At 34.5% G+C, this 15588-nt stretch overlaps 1 protein-coding gene across 17 annotated transcripts in view; it reads left to right on the forward strand.

Moving 5' to 3' along the window:
• The window catches only part of R3HDM1 (R3H domain containing 1), a 203008-nt gene that overhangs the window by 101476 nt on the left and 85944 nt on the right, over positions 1-15588 (forward strand). For 12 of the 17 annotated variants that reach the window (XM_053214946.1, XM_027055875.2, XM_053214950.1 and 9 more), the window contains 8 exons: positions 1926-1985; positions 2069-2209; positions 7744-7852; positions 7943-8038; positions 10196-10233; positions 10316-10366; positions 10474-10700; positions 12769-13023. In XM_053214946.1, the coding sequence (XP_053070921.1) occupies positions 1926-1985; positions 2069-2209; positions 7744-7852; positions 7943-8038; positions 10196-10233; positions 10316-10366; positions 10474-10700; positions 12769-13023 (977 nt within the window). Of the gene's footprint in view, positions 1-1925; positions 1986-2068; positions 2210-5812; positions 5946-7743; positions 7853-7942; positions 8039-10195; positions 10234-10315; positions 10367-10473; positions 10701-12768; positions 13024-15588 lie in introns of those variants that run through there. The other 5 variants (XM_053214956.1, XM_053214958.1, XM_053214955.1 and 2 more) reach the window with 4 other exon arrangements.

Here is a 15588-nt window from a genome sequence, read left to right on the forward strand (position 1 = left end):
TTATGGGTAAAATAATTTGATTAATTGATTCCGTGCAGATACATTTGTTGAGCTCTTCTATATAGTCCAAATAACTATACAACGATAATTGTAGCTTTTAAAGAAAAGTATGAAAGAAACAAGTTCTAAGAAATAGGAAGTTGTTCAAGGCAAAGGAAACATCATGTTCAAGTAACCTGAAACATGAAGGAGCTTGGCAAGTACAAAGATAAGCCAAAATGATAAGAGTTTGTGATTGAGGAGTCTGAAGAGGTAAAGACCAAATCATGAGTACCTTGTAGGCCCCGTTATAGATGTTTGTTTCTTAAATCAGAGCAGTGGCAATCCTGTGATAAATATTTAACCAAGGCAATAACATGTGGTCACACATGTGTTTTTAAAAAGTCATTAGGGCTGTTCCAGGTAGAATAGATAAGGAGGAAATGAGGGAAGACACAAAGACACAATAGACTACTGCTACAGTAGTCAAGCCAGAGATCCGGCTTGCTTGGATCCAGGGTAGCAGCAGTGGAAATAAAAGAAAAGTAGATAGAAGGTAGGTAAAACTTGCAGTAGTAATTAACTGCATGGGAGAATTAGAAAATGGATTGTAGCAAGCCAGAATTCTTCTATAGTATGCTGAGTAAGAGATAGTGCCACTTACTGAATTCAGGAGTTTTAAAGGAGAACCAGGTTTGGGGGCAGAATTGAATATTGCTAGAATTTGTGTGAAAATGTAATCCCATTTTCACCTTTGGGTTCGCAGTTGCCAGGTAGGCATGTTTTTCTCTTGATTTTTCAACTAATGTAAAAAAAAATGTATGGTCAGATATCACTTGGTTTTATGAGACTTCTTTGCAATGAAAGAGGAAGGGTCAAACTCAGGGCTGATGTATAGTTAGACTTTCAGACAGTTTAAGCAGAGGCACTACATTCTCTGCTCTCTTAGAGTCTAAGAGGGATCTACTATGTATTACTTATTTGAGAGGGAAATATTAACCTTCGGCCTAGTTTTCTTGATCAGGGACAGAACTGAATGATCTGTGAAGCTACTTCTGGTTTTAAGGTTCTCTGGGTGTGTTTGTTTATTTCACAAGCACATGAAATTTCCAATGAGCACAAGAATACTCTTTTGAGCCATGTTCTTGGTATGTGAGCAAGGAGGTCCTTTGGGTAGTGATACCATTTATTGTTATAGCATATGTGCATTAAATAGGACCCTAGTGGTCTAAAGGAGCACATGCAGGTACTCCCTAGAGCCCTTATTTATTTTTCAAGTTGAAGGCCTTGGGTTCATTTTTATTTTTATGGCAAAAGTTTCCAAAGTCTTAAAAATACATAATACAAGTTTACAGAATGATTTCAAAAGACTTCTTTTTCTGAGTCAGAATTAATAATGTAATTCATACTTCTCTGCTATAGTTCCATCTGTATACTAGCATTAGATCCCCTTAGGAATATTCCTGTTGTTACTGGCATTGCATGTTCTTTAGAGTACTGTTTCTATGGAGCTCAACATAACAAAGTCATGAACCTAACTAAAATTGTCTGTTTTCTTGCTATTTCTCAGCTTTATTAAGGAAGTAAAAGATTAATATGCTCTTATTATGTATATATCTACAGAACAGACTCCCATATACATATACCTAGCAGATCAAAATACCTGTTTTAAGAATGGCCATGTGTTGATAATTGTTAAAATTGAATAAAGGCTACATTGAGATTCATTACACAGCTCTCTTAACATTTGTATGTGTCTGAAATTTTCCATAATAAAAAATTAAACTAAAAAAAGTCATCTTTAATTTGTTTTAAACATTAGTTTTTTTAGAAATCATCTACATATTCTAGCATCATGCTTATGATATACAGTTTTTAGGAGAAAAATGAGCCATAATAATTCAGTGTTAAGTTTTATATATAAGAGTCTTCATATTTTGTTTCAGGGACAGAATGATGCTGTTGAAATTGGAACAAGAAATTTTAGATTTCATTGGTAATAATGAGTAAGTCCTGACATTTAACAAGAAAACAAATTGTCATCATAGTTCTCCTTGACTTACTAAATTAGTTTTTCCTCTACTTCTAGGTCTCCACGTAAAAAATTTCCCCCAATGACATCTTACCATAGGATGCTATTACACAGAGTAGCTGCTTACTTTGGATTAGACCACAATGTTGATCAGAGCGGGAAGTCTGTCATAGTAAACAAAACTAGCAATACAAGAATGTAAGTATCAACAAATGTAGGCATTTGTTAAGTATGTGTGTGATTATAGTTTATCTTTCTACAGCACTTTTCATCTGAGGTTTTCCATAGGTTTTAGCAGCTTTATGACAACCTTATGTAATAGGCCAAAAATACCTTTAGCATACCAGATACAAAATGCACCAGTCTAGACTAAAATAAGGAAGATGAATGAGGACTGGTTTAAAAAAGCAAAACCAAAAAAACTTCAGAAATCATAGTAACAGTGCTGTTTCAAAACTATTCACTTGGATTTTTTTTTAATTTATGTAATTTAGATAGCTGTGGCCAACCTCAGGCAAATTTGTTTTGTTTTGTTTTGTGGCAGATTTTGCCACCCTCACATTTAATTTATCTTCCATCACTTTACAATCCTTTCAATCTCTGGTTTTGCTTCTTTCTCCCACAAATCTCGAGAAGGTGGGACTGTTGGTTAATAATATAGTATTTTCCATAATGTTGTATTCCCCCTTCTGAGCTATGTACAATTGACCAAGGAAAAGATTTAAAGGAGTTAAGAGGAGCCATTTGCTTAAAAAGTGATAGCTTTATAGTGTTAGTGAATTGCAGCATCAGTACTGGTATTTGGGACCAAAAGGCCCAGTGCAGAGGCACCTAAAATTTTAACATGTACCACAGTATCTCCCCTGCTTCTCTTTCTTTCTTTCCTTCTTTCTTTCTTCCTTCCTTCCTTCCTTCCTTCCTTCCTTCCTTCCTTCCTTCCTTCCTTCCTCCTTCCCTTCCCTTCCCTTCCCCTTCCCCTTCCCCTTCCCCTTCCCCTTCCCTTCCCTTTCCCTTCCCTTTCCCTTCCTTTCCCTTCCTTTCCTTTCTTTTCTTCAGCGTGAGGCGGGGTGGGGGGGAGAGAGAATCCTAAGCAGGTTCCATGCTAAGTGCAGAGCCAGACACAGGCCTGGATCTCATGACCCTGGAATCATGACCTGAGCCAAAACTCAAGAGTTGGATGCTCAGCCAACTGAGCCATCCAGACACCCCTCTTCTGCCTATTTCTGAAACTAGTCCTAAAGCAACTTAAGTTGCTTGTTAAGTTCAGCTGAAGTTTATACTTTGATGGTTAATCTGCCTGTTGGAATTTTCTGTATCAATTTCATATGTGGCAGCAGTGGGTCTGTGGTAATGAGCGTCAGCTTCAGATGATATAGATAATGCTGAAATTAATTATTTTTCTGCTTTTCTTAAAGCTATACTTAGGGTCTATTTTTATTTAAATCCAAGTTCTTTAACGTAAAATTTAGTAATAATTTCAGAAATAGAAATTAGTGATTCATCACTTACATGTAATACCCAGTGCTCATCCCAGGTGTCTTCCTTATTGCCCCTCGCCCCTTTAGCCCATCCAACACCCTGCCAGCGACCCTCAGTTTGTTCTCTGTATTTATGTCTTTTATGGTTTGTCTCCCTCTCTATTTTTATATTATTTTTGCTTCCCTTGCCTTATAATCATCTGTTTTGTATCTTAAATTACACATATGACTGAAATCAGTATATTTGTCTTTCTCTGACTTATTTTGCTTAGCATAATACACTCTATTTCCATCCACATTGTTGCAAATGGCAAGATTTCTTTTTTTTTTTGATCTGTGAGAAATATTCCATTGTGTATGTATATACCACATATTCTTTATCCATTTATAAGTCCATGGACATTTGGGCTATTTCTATGCTTTAGCTATTGTCAATAGTGCTGCTATAAACATCGGGGTACATGTGCCCCTTCAAATCAGCACTCCTGTATCTTTTGGATAAATACCTAGTAGTGGAATTGCTGGGTCATAGGGTAGTTCTATTTTTAATTTTTTGAGGAACCCCCATACTGTTTTCCAAGGCGGCTGCACCGCCACCAGCATTCCCACTAGCAGAACGAAAGAGTTCATCTTTCTCTACATCCACACCAACACCTGAGTTGTTAATTTTAGCCATTCTGACAGTTGTGAGGTGGTATCTCATTGTGGTTTTGATTTGTATTTCCTTGATGAGTGATGTTGAACATCTTTTCATGTGTTGGTTAGCTATCTGGATGTCTTCTTTGGAAAAGTGTTCATGTCTTTTGTCCATTTCTTCACTGAATGATTTGGTTTTTGGGTGTTGAATGTGATAAATTCTTTGTAGATTTTGGGTAACCCTTTATCTGTTATGTCATTTGTAAATATCTTCTCCCATTCCATCGGTTGCCTTTTAGTTTTGCCGATTGTTTACTTCACTGTGCAGAAGCTTTCTATCTTGATGAGGTCCCAATAGTTCATTTTTGCTTTTGTTTCCCTTGTCTCTGGAGACATGTCAAGTAAGAAGTTGCTGTAGCCGAGGTCAAAGAGGTTGTTGCCTGTTTTCTCCTCTAGGATTTTGATGGCTTCCTGTCTTATGTTGAAGTCTTTCATCCATTTTGAGTTTATTTTTGTGTATGGTGTAAGAAAGTGGTCCAGGTTCATTCTTTGGCATGTCGCTGTCCAGTTTTCCCAGCACCACTTGCTGAAGAGACTGTCTTTGTGCCATTGGAGATTCTTTCCTGCTTTGTCAAAGATTAGTTGACCATACATTTGTGGGTCCATTTCTGTGTTCTCTGTTCTGGTCCATTGATCTGAGTGTCTGTTTTTGTGCCAGTACCATACTGTCTTGATGATTACAGCTTTGTAATACAGCTTGAAGTCTGGGATTGTGATGCCTCCAGCTTTGGTTTTCTTTTTCAGGATTGCTTTGGCTGTTCAAGGTCTTTTCTGGCTCCATACAAATACAGGATTGTTGTTCTAGCTCTGTGAAGAATTCTGGTGTTATTTTGATAGGGATTGCTCTTAGGAGCTATTCTATGAACTATTCATTTTTCATGGTTGTATTTATTCACTTATGTCCCTTGTATTACAATGGCCTTTACTCTGATAGCTGCCATATTGTTTACTGAAATAAAGTTGATTTTCATCCATTTCTTACAGTATTTTGTCAACTAAATACATTGGTGGAACCTAGTATTTTTAAATGTTTGTTCCTACAATTAAATTACTGACAATAGATATCTTTAAAAAGGACCTTGTCTTCCTTTAGGGATTATTTTACCCACAAATGTGAATGGTACTTAATTTTTTTCTGCTTGTTCCTTACTCTTTTAATAATATCCTCATCAGTTAGTTGTTTTCCAAGGACAGTAACCGTAAGATATGAACTGAACTGAAGGTGAATAGAACTCAAAATCATTTAACCAGTACCTTTCAACATTACTCAGAGCTGCTGGATACCCAAGCACATGTACATTAGCAGGCATTTTGTCTAACATTTCGACTGGTGACTCTCTAAGGTTTTCAATACAGTGTAACCTCAGTTATTTGAATGCTATGAATGATGTCAGAAAGCTTTAGGGTTCTCTTTATCAATATAATCAAAAGTTTGGCTAAATATAATGTTTATGATGTACTTAAAGAAGAATGGATTGATAACACAATTACAACTAGACATTCAGATCATTGAAGTTACACTGTATTCTTATTTTATATCTTCTGGAATATGAAGAAGGTTGTAAATCAGAAAACCTTAGAGATCTGCTCCACATTGAATAAATGCAAACTTACCTTTTCCTCATAGGCAAATTACCCGCTCCAGCCTTGAACCAGTGGTGTTGTGGATGTCAACAACCCGGTGTCCACTGGGGTGTCTCAATGGAGCGGGAAGTTGGCGATTGCAGGGCAGTAAATTCAGGCATCTATAAAAGAAAGAGGTAAGACAGTCTTAAGGTTAGCTGAAATGCCTGCCAATGCTATTTGGTGTGGGAATCCAGCTGCTCTTAGAAAAGTTGCCAGGCCCTTGGTTAAACCTTAGAGTTGACTTTGGAATAACTCTTGCGCCCAAGTACAGACACCTTCAATAAAGAAAAATGACTTTGAACAGCTACAAAAAAAGTTGATATAAGTAAACAGGGTAATCCTGTGACAGAAATAACATACTACCATCTTCAGAACTAAATAGACAACCTTGAAAAGTCCTACTAAAGAAAGCATTTTTTTTCTCATCAGTTTGGTCATGATGTTGTTTTTACTCTTGTTTTTGTTCTTCTTAGTTCTGTATACATATAGCTCTGTGTGGAGATCTGCCCTTCGTTTCACCTAAGTACGTTGTAAAATAAAGATTTCTTCAACTTACTTAGATAAGTTTTATTTTTAAATCTTGTTTTGCATAATTTGACAGGATATAGAAACAGTACTTTATTAAAAATTTACTAGGTTAAAACAAATATTCAGAAGCATTCCTTAAATATTCTACATAATGATATATATGGTCATGTTTGCTGCAGATGTTATTACTTAGGTTTATTTGGTTCAGAAATGTACTTGGTATTCACAGTATATTACATCACTGTATAATACATATTTAAGCTGTATTTAAAAAACTACTCAGGGCTTCAGTTAACCTTTCTTTGTACCTCTAAATATATTTTTATGTACCATGTATTTCAAAAGAGTAATTCCAGTTTTATAACAGGATGTTATTAAGTCACAAGAGTATTAAATAAATTAATTTGTTGAAGCTGACAATATATTTTAGAAAGGGAAGTTTTACGTAATTTTGATTTTCCACGGACTACAACCTCATATATGTCTTCAGGATGTCATTAGAACTTGCAACACTTCTGTAGAGGAAAGACAAATCAGCCATAAAATGTATTGTTATAATTTTATAATTATTACTTTAAGTTACAACTTTAACCTCCAAAAAAGAATTATTTCTTTTTTAACCTGTTTCAATTAATATAAATCAAAGATGTACCCTGTTATAATTAAGAATTCTTGGTTGCATTTGAAATTAACCTCTTAAGTTTTAGTTAAAGCAGCCACAAAAAATTTTATTACTTTCAGTTATATCACACCAAATGTAAGAATGTAATACAAGATACAACACTATACTTTATTCTTTTTCCCAGAATTTTTCCTTAGATTTAGAGGAGGCAATGCAAAGAGGATAAATAGGCTTTGAGTCTGCCATACCAATGCACCAGCTGTGGCTCAGTCATCCACTTGCCCTTGACCTTGGACAGTTGCCTAAGCCATTTGAACCTCAGCTTTTTTCAGTAATATTTATACTAATAACAAACTTCTACTGAGTGTTTACTTTTTAAGTGCTATTCATTTATTAATTCACTTCATTTTCAGAACAACCCTTTGAAGTAGGTATCCTGTAATTCAATTTACAAATGAGGAAACTAGGGAACAGGAAGGTTAAGTAACTTGCACAAGTCCTGAAGCAACTAAAGTGGTAAAGCTGAATATTTGAACCCAAGCAGTCTGATTCCAGAGCCCACAGTGTATTTTTCATATGGGCTTTCAGTCATAACATAGAGCAGTTAATACCTTCTCATAAGATTATTATGAAGAGTAAATGAGATAACATAAATGTTAATTATTAGTGGCACTAATGAGTGGTAATTTGCATTGCTTTGATTACTTTTCATAACATGTTGTATTTAACTTTTCTGTAAATATTGTGTACTATCTTTCCTGTTCCCTTCGTGGTTTTTTTAGACCTGATCAGAAATTCAATGAACATATTAAGGATGATAAAGGTGAAGACTTTCAGAAACGATATATCCTCAAGAGAGACAACTCCAGCTTTGACAAAGATGATAACCAGGTAATCTGTCACAACTGCAGCTTTTTTCTAGGTGCAGGACTTATCCCAACTGATCATTTTCCCGAGAATTAATTGTTTTCGTTCCTTTAGATGAGAATACGTTTGAAAGATGACAGAAGGAGCAAATCTATAGAAGAAAGAGAAGAGGAGTACCAGAGAGCCAGAGACCGAATATTTTCCCAAGATGTATGTACTGATTTATATTTAGATCTCACTGTTAAAATATATGCTAATTGCATTAGAGGGGGGGTCACTCCTTTTATAATCTATTGATCATTTATTTGTAACCATATCTGTTATATTTAAAGTCACTTGTTAGAAATACTGAGATCCATCTTGTTCATGTTAATAATTTAATAGTTTATAAGATGCTACATTGCAGCAGTTATATAAATATTTCAAAAACTGCATGTTTATAGACTACAGAGTAGTAGTGTTGAACTGAATATATAGTTAGTATAATTTTTTTTCCTTCCAAACTTCTCACAGATTTGAGATTTTTAGAACATTCATCATAGTCTACAAAATCATGAACTCTAAGTTCTACTTGGTAGTAGATTTTTCTCAATAAATAACTTGTTTCTTTTAAAGTAAAACTAATTTTTAGATTAATATTGTCTACTTTTTTAAGTGATTATGTGAAAGAAATCTTTAAAGTGGGTAATTATTTTATACATATATTTGAGAAGAGATTTAGTTTGGTCTGACCAGTGTCTGTTAAGCACCCATTCTGTTTAGTACTAGGTTTTATTCATGGATATATGAATGTATGTAATTTGTGTTAACATTGCCAGAGATGGAAATTTCAATGGTAAAAAAACAAAGAGTAACACTAAAATCCAAACTATCAGTTAATATTCGTACAAATCTTATTGACCACGTATAGTAGGTGCTATGCTGGGCACTGGAAGACACATCCGTTTACACTTAAAATAAGTTATCCCCCAAACAGTGCTATATATACATATGGTAGATATTATCATTGTTTTTATCTTACGGGTAAGGAAACTGAGGTTCGAGGAGGCTAAGTAAAGTAGCAAAAGATCATATAGCTAGAAAATGACAGAGATTGGGATTTCAGCCCAGGTCTGCTGTCCTCAGAGCCTGATAAACTAGATGTAATTCTCTCTGTAGTTTCTAAGATTGATGAGGCCTCTACCCTGATGAATAGCCAGGTAATGACAATACGATATGTGATGTAGGTGGAGACATATGAAGGTAAAATAAGGGACATGGCAGAAAAGCATCACAAAACAGAACTCAGGAGTGAAAGGAAGAGTTAGCTTCCAAACAGAGACTCCAAGGGAGTGAAATGTTCCAAGTAGAGGGTCAGTATTTGCAGAGGCCCAGAGTTAAAGGAGAAGTTGACACATGAAGACTAAAAAATTCAGAGGAACTGGACTATAGCCTACGTGACACAGAAAGTGAGGAAAGTTTAGATTAGAGAAATAAGCAGGAAGCAGATGACTTGACCCAGGAAGCAGATGACCTGTCCCTGAAAGCTGGTTAAGGTGGTTGGGCCTTTAGTTAGAGTAGGAGGCAGCAAACTTTTTCTGTAAAGAGCCAGATAATTAATATTTTAGGCTTTTAGAGTCATGCGGTATTTTATTGCAACAACTCAAATCTACCTTTTTAATGTGAAAGCAGATGTAGAAAATACATAAATAAATGGGCACGGCTGTGTTCGAATAAAACTTTATTTGCAAAAACAGGTGGCTGACCATAGTTTGCTGACCTCTATGCAAACAGCGGAGAGCTGTTAAAGGAGGAAAGAGATGTGATAAGATTGACATTTTAGAAACACTTTTGTGGCTTCTATTGTTTAAATTGGATTAAAAGGGCAAAACTAGTAGCTGGAAAACCAGTTAGAAGACTGTTATAATAATACAAGCAAAAATGGTGGTTGCCCGAGCTAAGTTCATAGCATTAGAACAGTTTGGTTCTGAGCTGCATTGAGGTATAGCTGCTTGCTTGTTCACTGCTACAGTCACAACCAAAGCACAGGTGATCAAAATGTTGAGTGAATGAGGTGGAATCTTTAGATTGGTGTACACCTCCAGTATATAATAGTGAAAAGGGGTTCACTTTTTGGAAGAGATTATTTGAATTTCAGATTAATTTGTGCCCCAGAAATGAATGGCTTCTGTTAAAAGTAAGCATAGTGTGTCCAAGCCAAAAATAATTTCATTGTTATTTATTTATGTCCCCCTATCACTATTTTGGATTTTTTTCGCAGGGCTAAATGATAACTTATTAAATATTACTGCATGTGTTTTTTGTCGTCATCACCAGTTTATGTATTTGACAAAAGCTCAACTTCTTATATCTCTTCTTTCTTTCTAGTCCCTGTGTTCCCAAGAGAATTATATTATTGACAAAAGGTGAGGGAATTTTTAACATTCATTTGTTAACTCTCTGATTGATGCTAATAAAAATAAAAATGTCTCATTAAAATGCCAACAGAATCCAAGACGAGGATGCTAGTAGTACCCAGCAGAGGCGTCAGATATTTAGGTATCGAAAGCATGTTTTCATGCAGTATTAAAAACTCAAAGCATTTTTTCTCTATTCTTTCCCCTTTTGTCCTATTAGCTTTTCAAAGTTTTCTTTCTAAATTACAGAGTTAATAAAGATGCTTCAGGGAGATCAACAAATAGCCATCAAAGCAGCACTGAGAATGAACTGAAGTATTCTGAACCACGACCCTGGAGCAGTACAGATTCAGACAGTTCCCTCCGAAACTTCAAGCCTGCTGTTACCAAAGCCAGCAGCTTCAGTGGAATCTCGGTCCTGACAAGAGGTGATAGTTCTGGGAGCAGCAAAAGCATAGGCAGGCTTTCAAAAACAGGTATAAATATTTGTCTAGAACTGTGCAGTCATAACATTCGTTTCCCTATTGCTGCCTTAGCTCTTTATTTATCAGATGGCTTCTGTAGTTATCCTAACATCTAAAATTCCTACCAGCAGTGCATTGAGCAGCTCCACAGTACTTCAGAGGTAATGGGTGTATTGACATTAGGATTCATTATCTGCTCAAGAGAGATTTACAAACATCAGTTAAAGTAAAAATCCTCTCTTGTGACATAAACTTAATCAAGTTAGTTCAGTGAAATGTCATCTGTTGTTTGAGTCCCCAGAGGTGGTTGGAAATTCTCCATTGCTTATTTATAATTAGAAGGCCTGGTTTCTTACCTAGGATTATTTAACATTGGTTGCATTTTCAGCTAATACTATCAGTTATTGATTGTATTTTTCATGATAAAGTCCTTCATTTGCCATTCAAAGAATCAGTAAAATTGCTGAGAAGTTTCTGAGGATTTTTCAAGAAAAATAATGTGATGTAATTATTCTGAATGAGTGAAAATTTTAGTAACATCCTCATTCTTCTAGTTTCTTTGCTTTTATGGTACCTTACATTTAGGCTCATACATTTTCTCTTCACCTTTACTAACTGGGTTTAATACTAAAGACCCTCACATCTCTCTTAGGATCCTTGCAGATCTTTATTTGTATTCCAAAATTAGCTTTAAAAGTTAGCAGAAATGGCTATCTTTAGCCTATCTGCGTTATCGTAGACATATGGTATTGTACAGGTAACATGGGAGAGATTTAGAGGTGGCCAAGTATTTTTTTATTAATCCTTGTCTATAATCATTGCTTTAAATTAAGGCTTATGAATTGCACTCATCACCCTTTCTTATTATAATGTGCATATTAAAAATATCTTAGTGTATATCATAGAATATTGCTAAAGATAGGTAAATTTTGTTAATATAAGAAATATGTATATGCACAAGATATGCATTTATTTGGGAAACAAGTCATCATAACAATAACTATGAGAAGATCATTTAGGAACACTGCTGAATTAAAACATTTTAAGATCGTGTCCTATTTATAATCTATATTCTCTTCAGAGATGAACCATTATTTAACTCTTAATAGGGAAAAATTATTTTTGGTAGTTTTTATCAGGGGTCATTTGGCAAAACTTAAAATAGAAGAAGGCAGTCTGTATAAGTGTATCATATTTGTTTATTTCATTCATTAAAGAGTAATTCTCCATCCCAGAGTCAACTCTTACTTAAAACCTAGTTAACCATATACAGTTTAAAAATCTTTTTCTTTCTTTGATTGTCTTATTATCCAGTTTTAGCCATTTTACTGAAAGTCAGTAACATTTTCAGTCTCTGGGTGATAGAAAACGAAATAGATCGCAAGGATAAAAACAGCTAAAAATAAACTATCACATTTATTAAGTTTAGCAAGAAATAAATTTTAAAACTAATGCTAATATGAATACTCGGAATATTTTTCATGCTGTCTTTGTCCCTTGATATGATAAACAATTAAATGTTGACTCTATAGGAAGATGCTATGATTCTGAGCTTAAAATGGAATTCTGCAATGAAACTTCCCAATTGTGTCTCTTGATAGAGAATTTATCATTTTTGTTATCTCCTATACTACTCTTAATCTTTTTGTGTTCTTATAGATAAGGGGTTTCTGGTATAAGAGATTTGGGGCATTTGGCTGTGCTATGTTCTTTTTCCTGGGGAAAATTATAATCTGTGTATTCCTAAGTGTTAATCTAAAAGGTAAAATGTACATAAGTTTGTGCTTTGGGGAATGTGGGTAATGTGCTTTTTGTGGCTGTCTGTGGCTGTTGTTATTATAATCTTGCTTAAGTTGCATGCTTTGGCTATGACTTCTCTGACAACTTATGTGATCAGTTTGCTGTATTAAACTTGTTGATGATGGGGAGGGGAAGCAAAATTATATAGTAAATCAAAAATAGCCATTGCTTTTATGTGGTAACTGCATGTTATGTAATGTGGATTTTATTGTTACATATTTAAAGCCTTCGTTTTTATATGAGGTTTAAAAAATCCGTATTTTTCATTACTCCTCCCTAGGTTCTGAGTCTTCTGGTAGTGTAGGGTCATCTACGGGCTCTCTTTCTCACATCCAGCAGCCTCTTCCAGGTACAGCTCTCAGCCAGTCTTCTCATGGCGCACCTGTCGTCTATCCAACTGTCAGCACTCATAGCTCTCTTTCCTTTGATGGTGGCCTAAATGGGCAAGTCGCATCTCCTAGCACTAGCTTCTTTTTGCTTCCCTTGGAAGCGGCAGGCATACCACCTGGCAGTATTCTGATCAACCCACAAACAGGTTGGTATCGAGAAAAAGGTGTTTATTTCAGTTGAGATATCAGGAGTTACTGAAAAATAAAAATTGTATTAAATGTATTATTTGTATATGTGTTGTCAATTTTTTATTTTTCATGAGTAATTAGCATTTTCCCTAGAACTTTAATAAAACATTTCTGCTAGAAAATGTTACAAGATATATTTATATCAGGAAGTATTTTTCTCTTTGTGACATCCAGACATCACCTTTTAGGCTAACCATAATTGAAAAATGGTTCATTTCTTAGAAATGAGACAATGACCATTGAAAGAGCTTTATTTGATTTAAAAAAGTAAAAATTATCCTGGGGAAAATAGTATGCATTTCATGAGGAAGGAGAAAGTAAGCAGCTCTTATTCATTATAGAATGAAGGAGAAAGAACATATAAGTTATTGTCCTTCTGAATATAGTAATTGTTTTCTCCTAAGGAAAAGGTAAGGCACATTTTATTATTAGAAAAAGGAAATAGGTAGTCCTTATGAATTAATATTGAAGACACATATTCTTTGCAGTTAGGTAATAATTCTCATCTTTTCAGCATGTATTATGCATCATGTACTGTGTTAGGTGCTTGAAACACATTACTTATCATCATTACAATCTTGGTAGGTGAAGTCCCCATTTACGTGTAAGGAAACTAAACTTCAGAGAGATTAAGAAACTGCAGTCATAATACATTTCATTATGCATGTCGTATGGGCAAATATAGAAAACATCTTTTAAAAGATCACATGAAGTCTGGTCTCTATTCAAAATGTTATGGCACAGTAATTTTGTGAGAATGAGAACAACCTTATAAATCATTTGATAACCTTTCTTAGAAATTCGTACACTTAACTCATGTGGTCACATCAGCACGGCAGTAGTTGGGCAAGATAGGTACAGGCGAGAGTGTCTCCGTGTGCTCCTGAACCTTTTCTTTTGTTTGTTGTAGAGAAGACTATGGCTTGGAACTCATTACCTTCAGATTTCTTTGCATCTGTTTTTTAAGATAAAGTATTGGAACATTTGTTTCTATTAGAAGAAATGAATAACTAACTATTCAGAAATTCGTTTTTGCTTAATAACCATTATCTTCTTCTCCTTGAGATTTATTATATTACTAAACTTCTTGTTTTTCTGGAGCAGGATATAAGATGACTTAATATACTATTTACTATTACTTTTCATTCAAAACATTTTAATGATTTTTCAATGATATGAAAGATTCTACTGAATAGGAAATTATAGAATGAGCAACAGATCAACCTGTAATTGAATTGTATTCTTAATTGTAAATGAGTCCAAAAGTGATCTCTTTGCTTTTTGAGAACAGCATTACAACACATCCAACGTTTTCAAACGGCCCTTAAGTTACTTTTAAGCATGCTTCCAATCATATCTTCTCTACCATTTTTGTTCAAAATTACATAACAATCAACAAATACCCAGCATTACTTGTTTTCATATAACTAAATTATCAAGAAACTTAATGAAAATTATTTGAATTTGAAGGACTTTTCCCACTTGGTATCAGTGGAACAATGTATTCTTCTCTCCCCACAATTATTTTATTATGTCATAAGTTTCAGAAAGCAAATAGGGGGTTTTACCATGGAAGAAAGGATATTATTAAGACAATTTTTAACAAGTGTTCAGTCAGATTTCTCTTAACTTCTCTATTCTTCCCATTCTAAATGGGTATCATAGTATATTTCACATAGTCCCTTTTTTTCTGTTCTTTTTTTTTTAAGTAATATAGTGTATAGTGTAAGGAAAAATACTAATCTGTGTATCTGTTTACCTCTGCTCTGAAAAAAAAAATTCTGGAAGAAGGGTATCCAAATTGTTAACTACAAGATTATGGGGGGATTTATTTTCTTTCGATCCCTATTTATTGGTTATTTTCCCACAATAAAAATATTTTCATAATAAGAAAAAGTTGTTCAGAATGTGTAGAAAAGAGTAAAATTCATTTACTTAGGCACTTCACATATTCCCCCAGTAATTAGTAAGCAATAACAGTAAGCCTCTAAATCAATATTAAAGGTTTTTTTCATACCTGTGAACAAGCTCACTAGAATTAAAAAATTATTTTACAAAATTCTTCAGAGTTCACAACTTACAACTTTAGAAGTTATAAAATAAGGACTCTGCCATCAAGTCCATGATTTGAAATTTGAAGCTGGCAAGCATTTTTAATTTTCATCCAGTGTTAATTTCACTAATTAAGCATATGCGTTGTGGTCTATAAATTAGCTCTTTCTCACTACGTAATAGAGGCTAATTAATAACGTTTCAGTATCCCAAAGTCAAGAGTTTTTTCTTAAAACTGAAATCGTTAAAGCACTACAGGACCACAGTCCTATAACTGAATCCCTTGAGCAAGATATTCAGAATTCAGAGTTTTTCGAAAAATGCTGTGTATTGTAAAATAACTCCAGGAGGTTTTAGAGCAGCACCTACATAGTAAAACACTGCAGCAGAATTTTCAAGTATTTACTCTGTGAGAAACTTAACAGAAGACCATGGGGGAAGGGAAGGGGAAATAATAGTTACAAACAGGG

The sequence above is a fragment of the Acinonyx jubatus genome, chromosome C1 (genome assembly GCF_027475565.1).
Source record: "Acinonyx jubatus isolate Ajub_Pintada_27869175 chromosome C1, VMU_Ajub_asm_v1.0, whole genome shotgun sequence".
NCBI lineage: Eukaryota > Metazoa > Chordata > Mammalia > Carnivora > Felidae > Acinonyx > Acinonyx jubatus.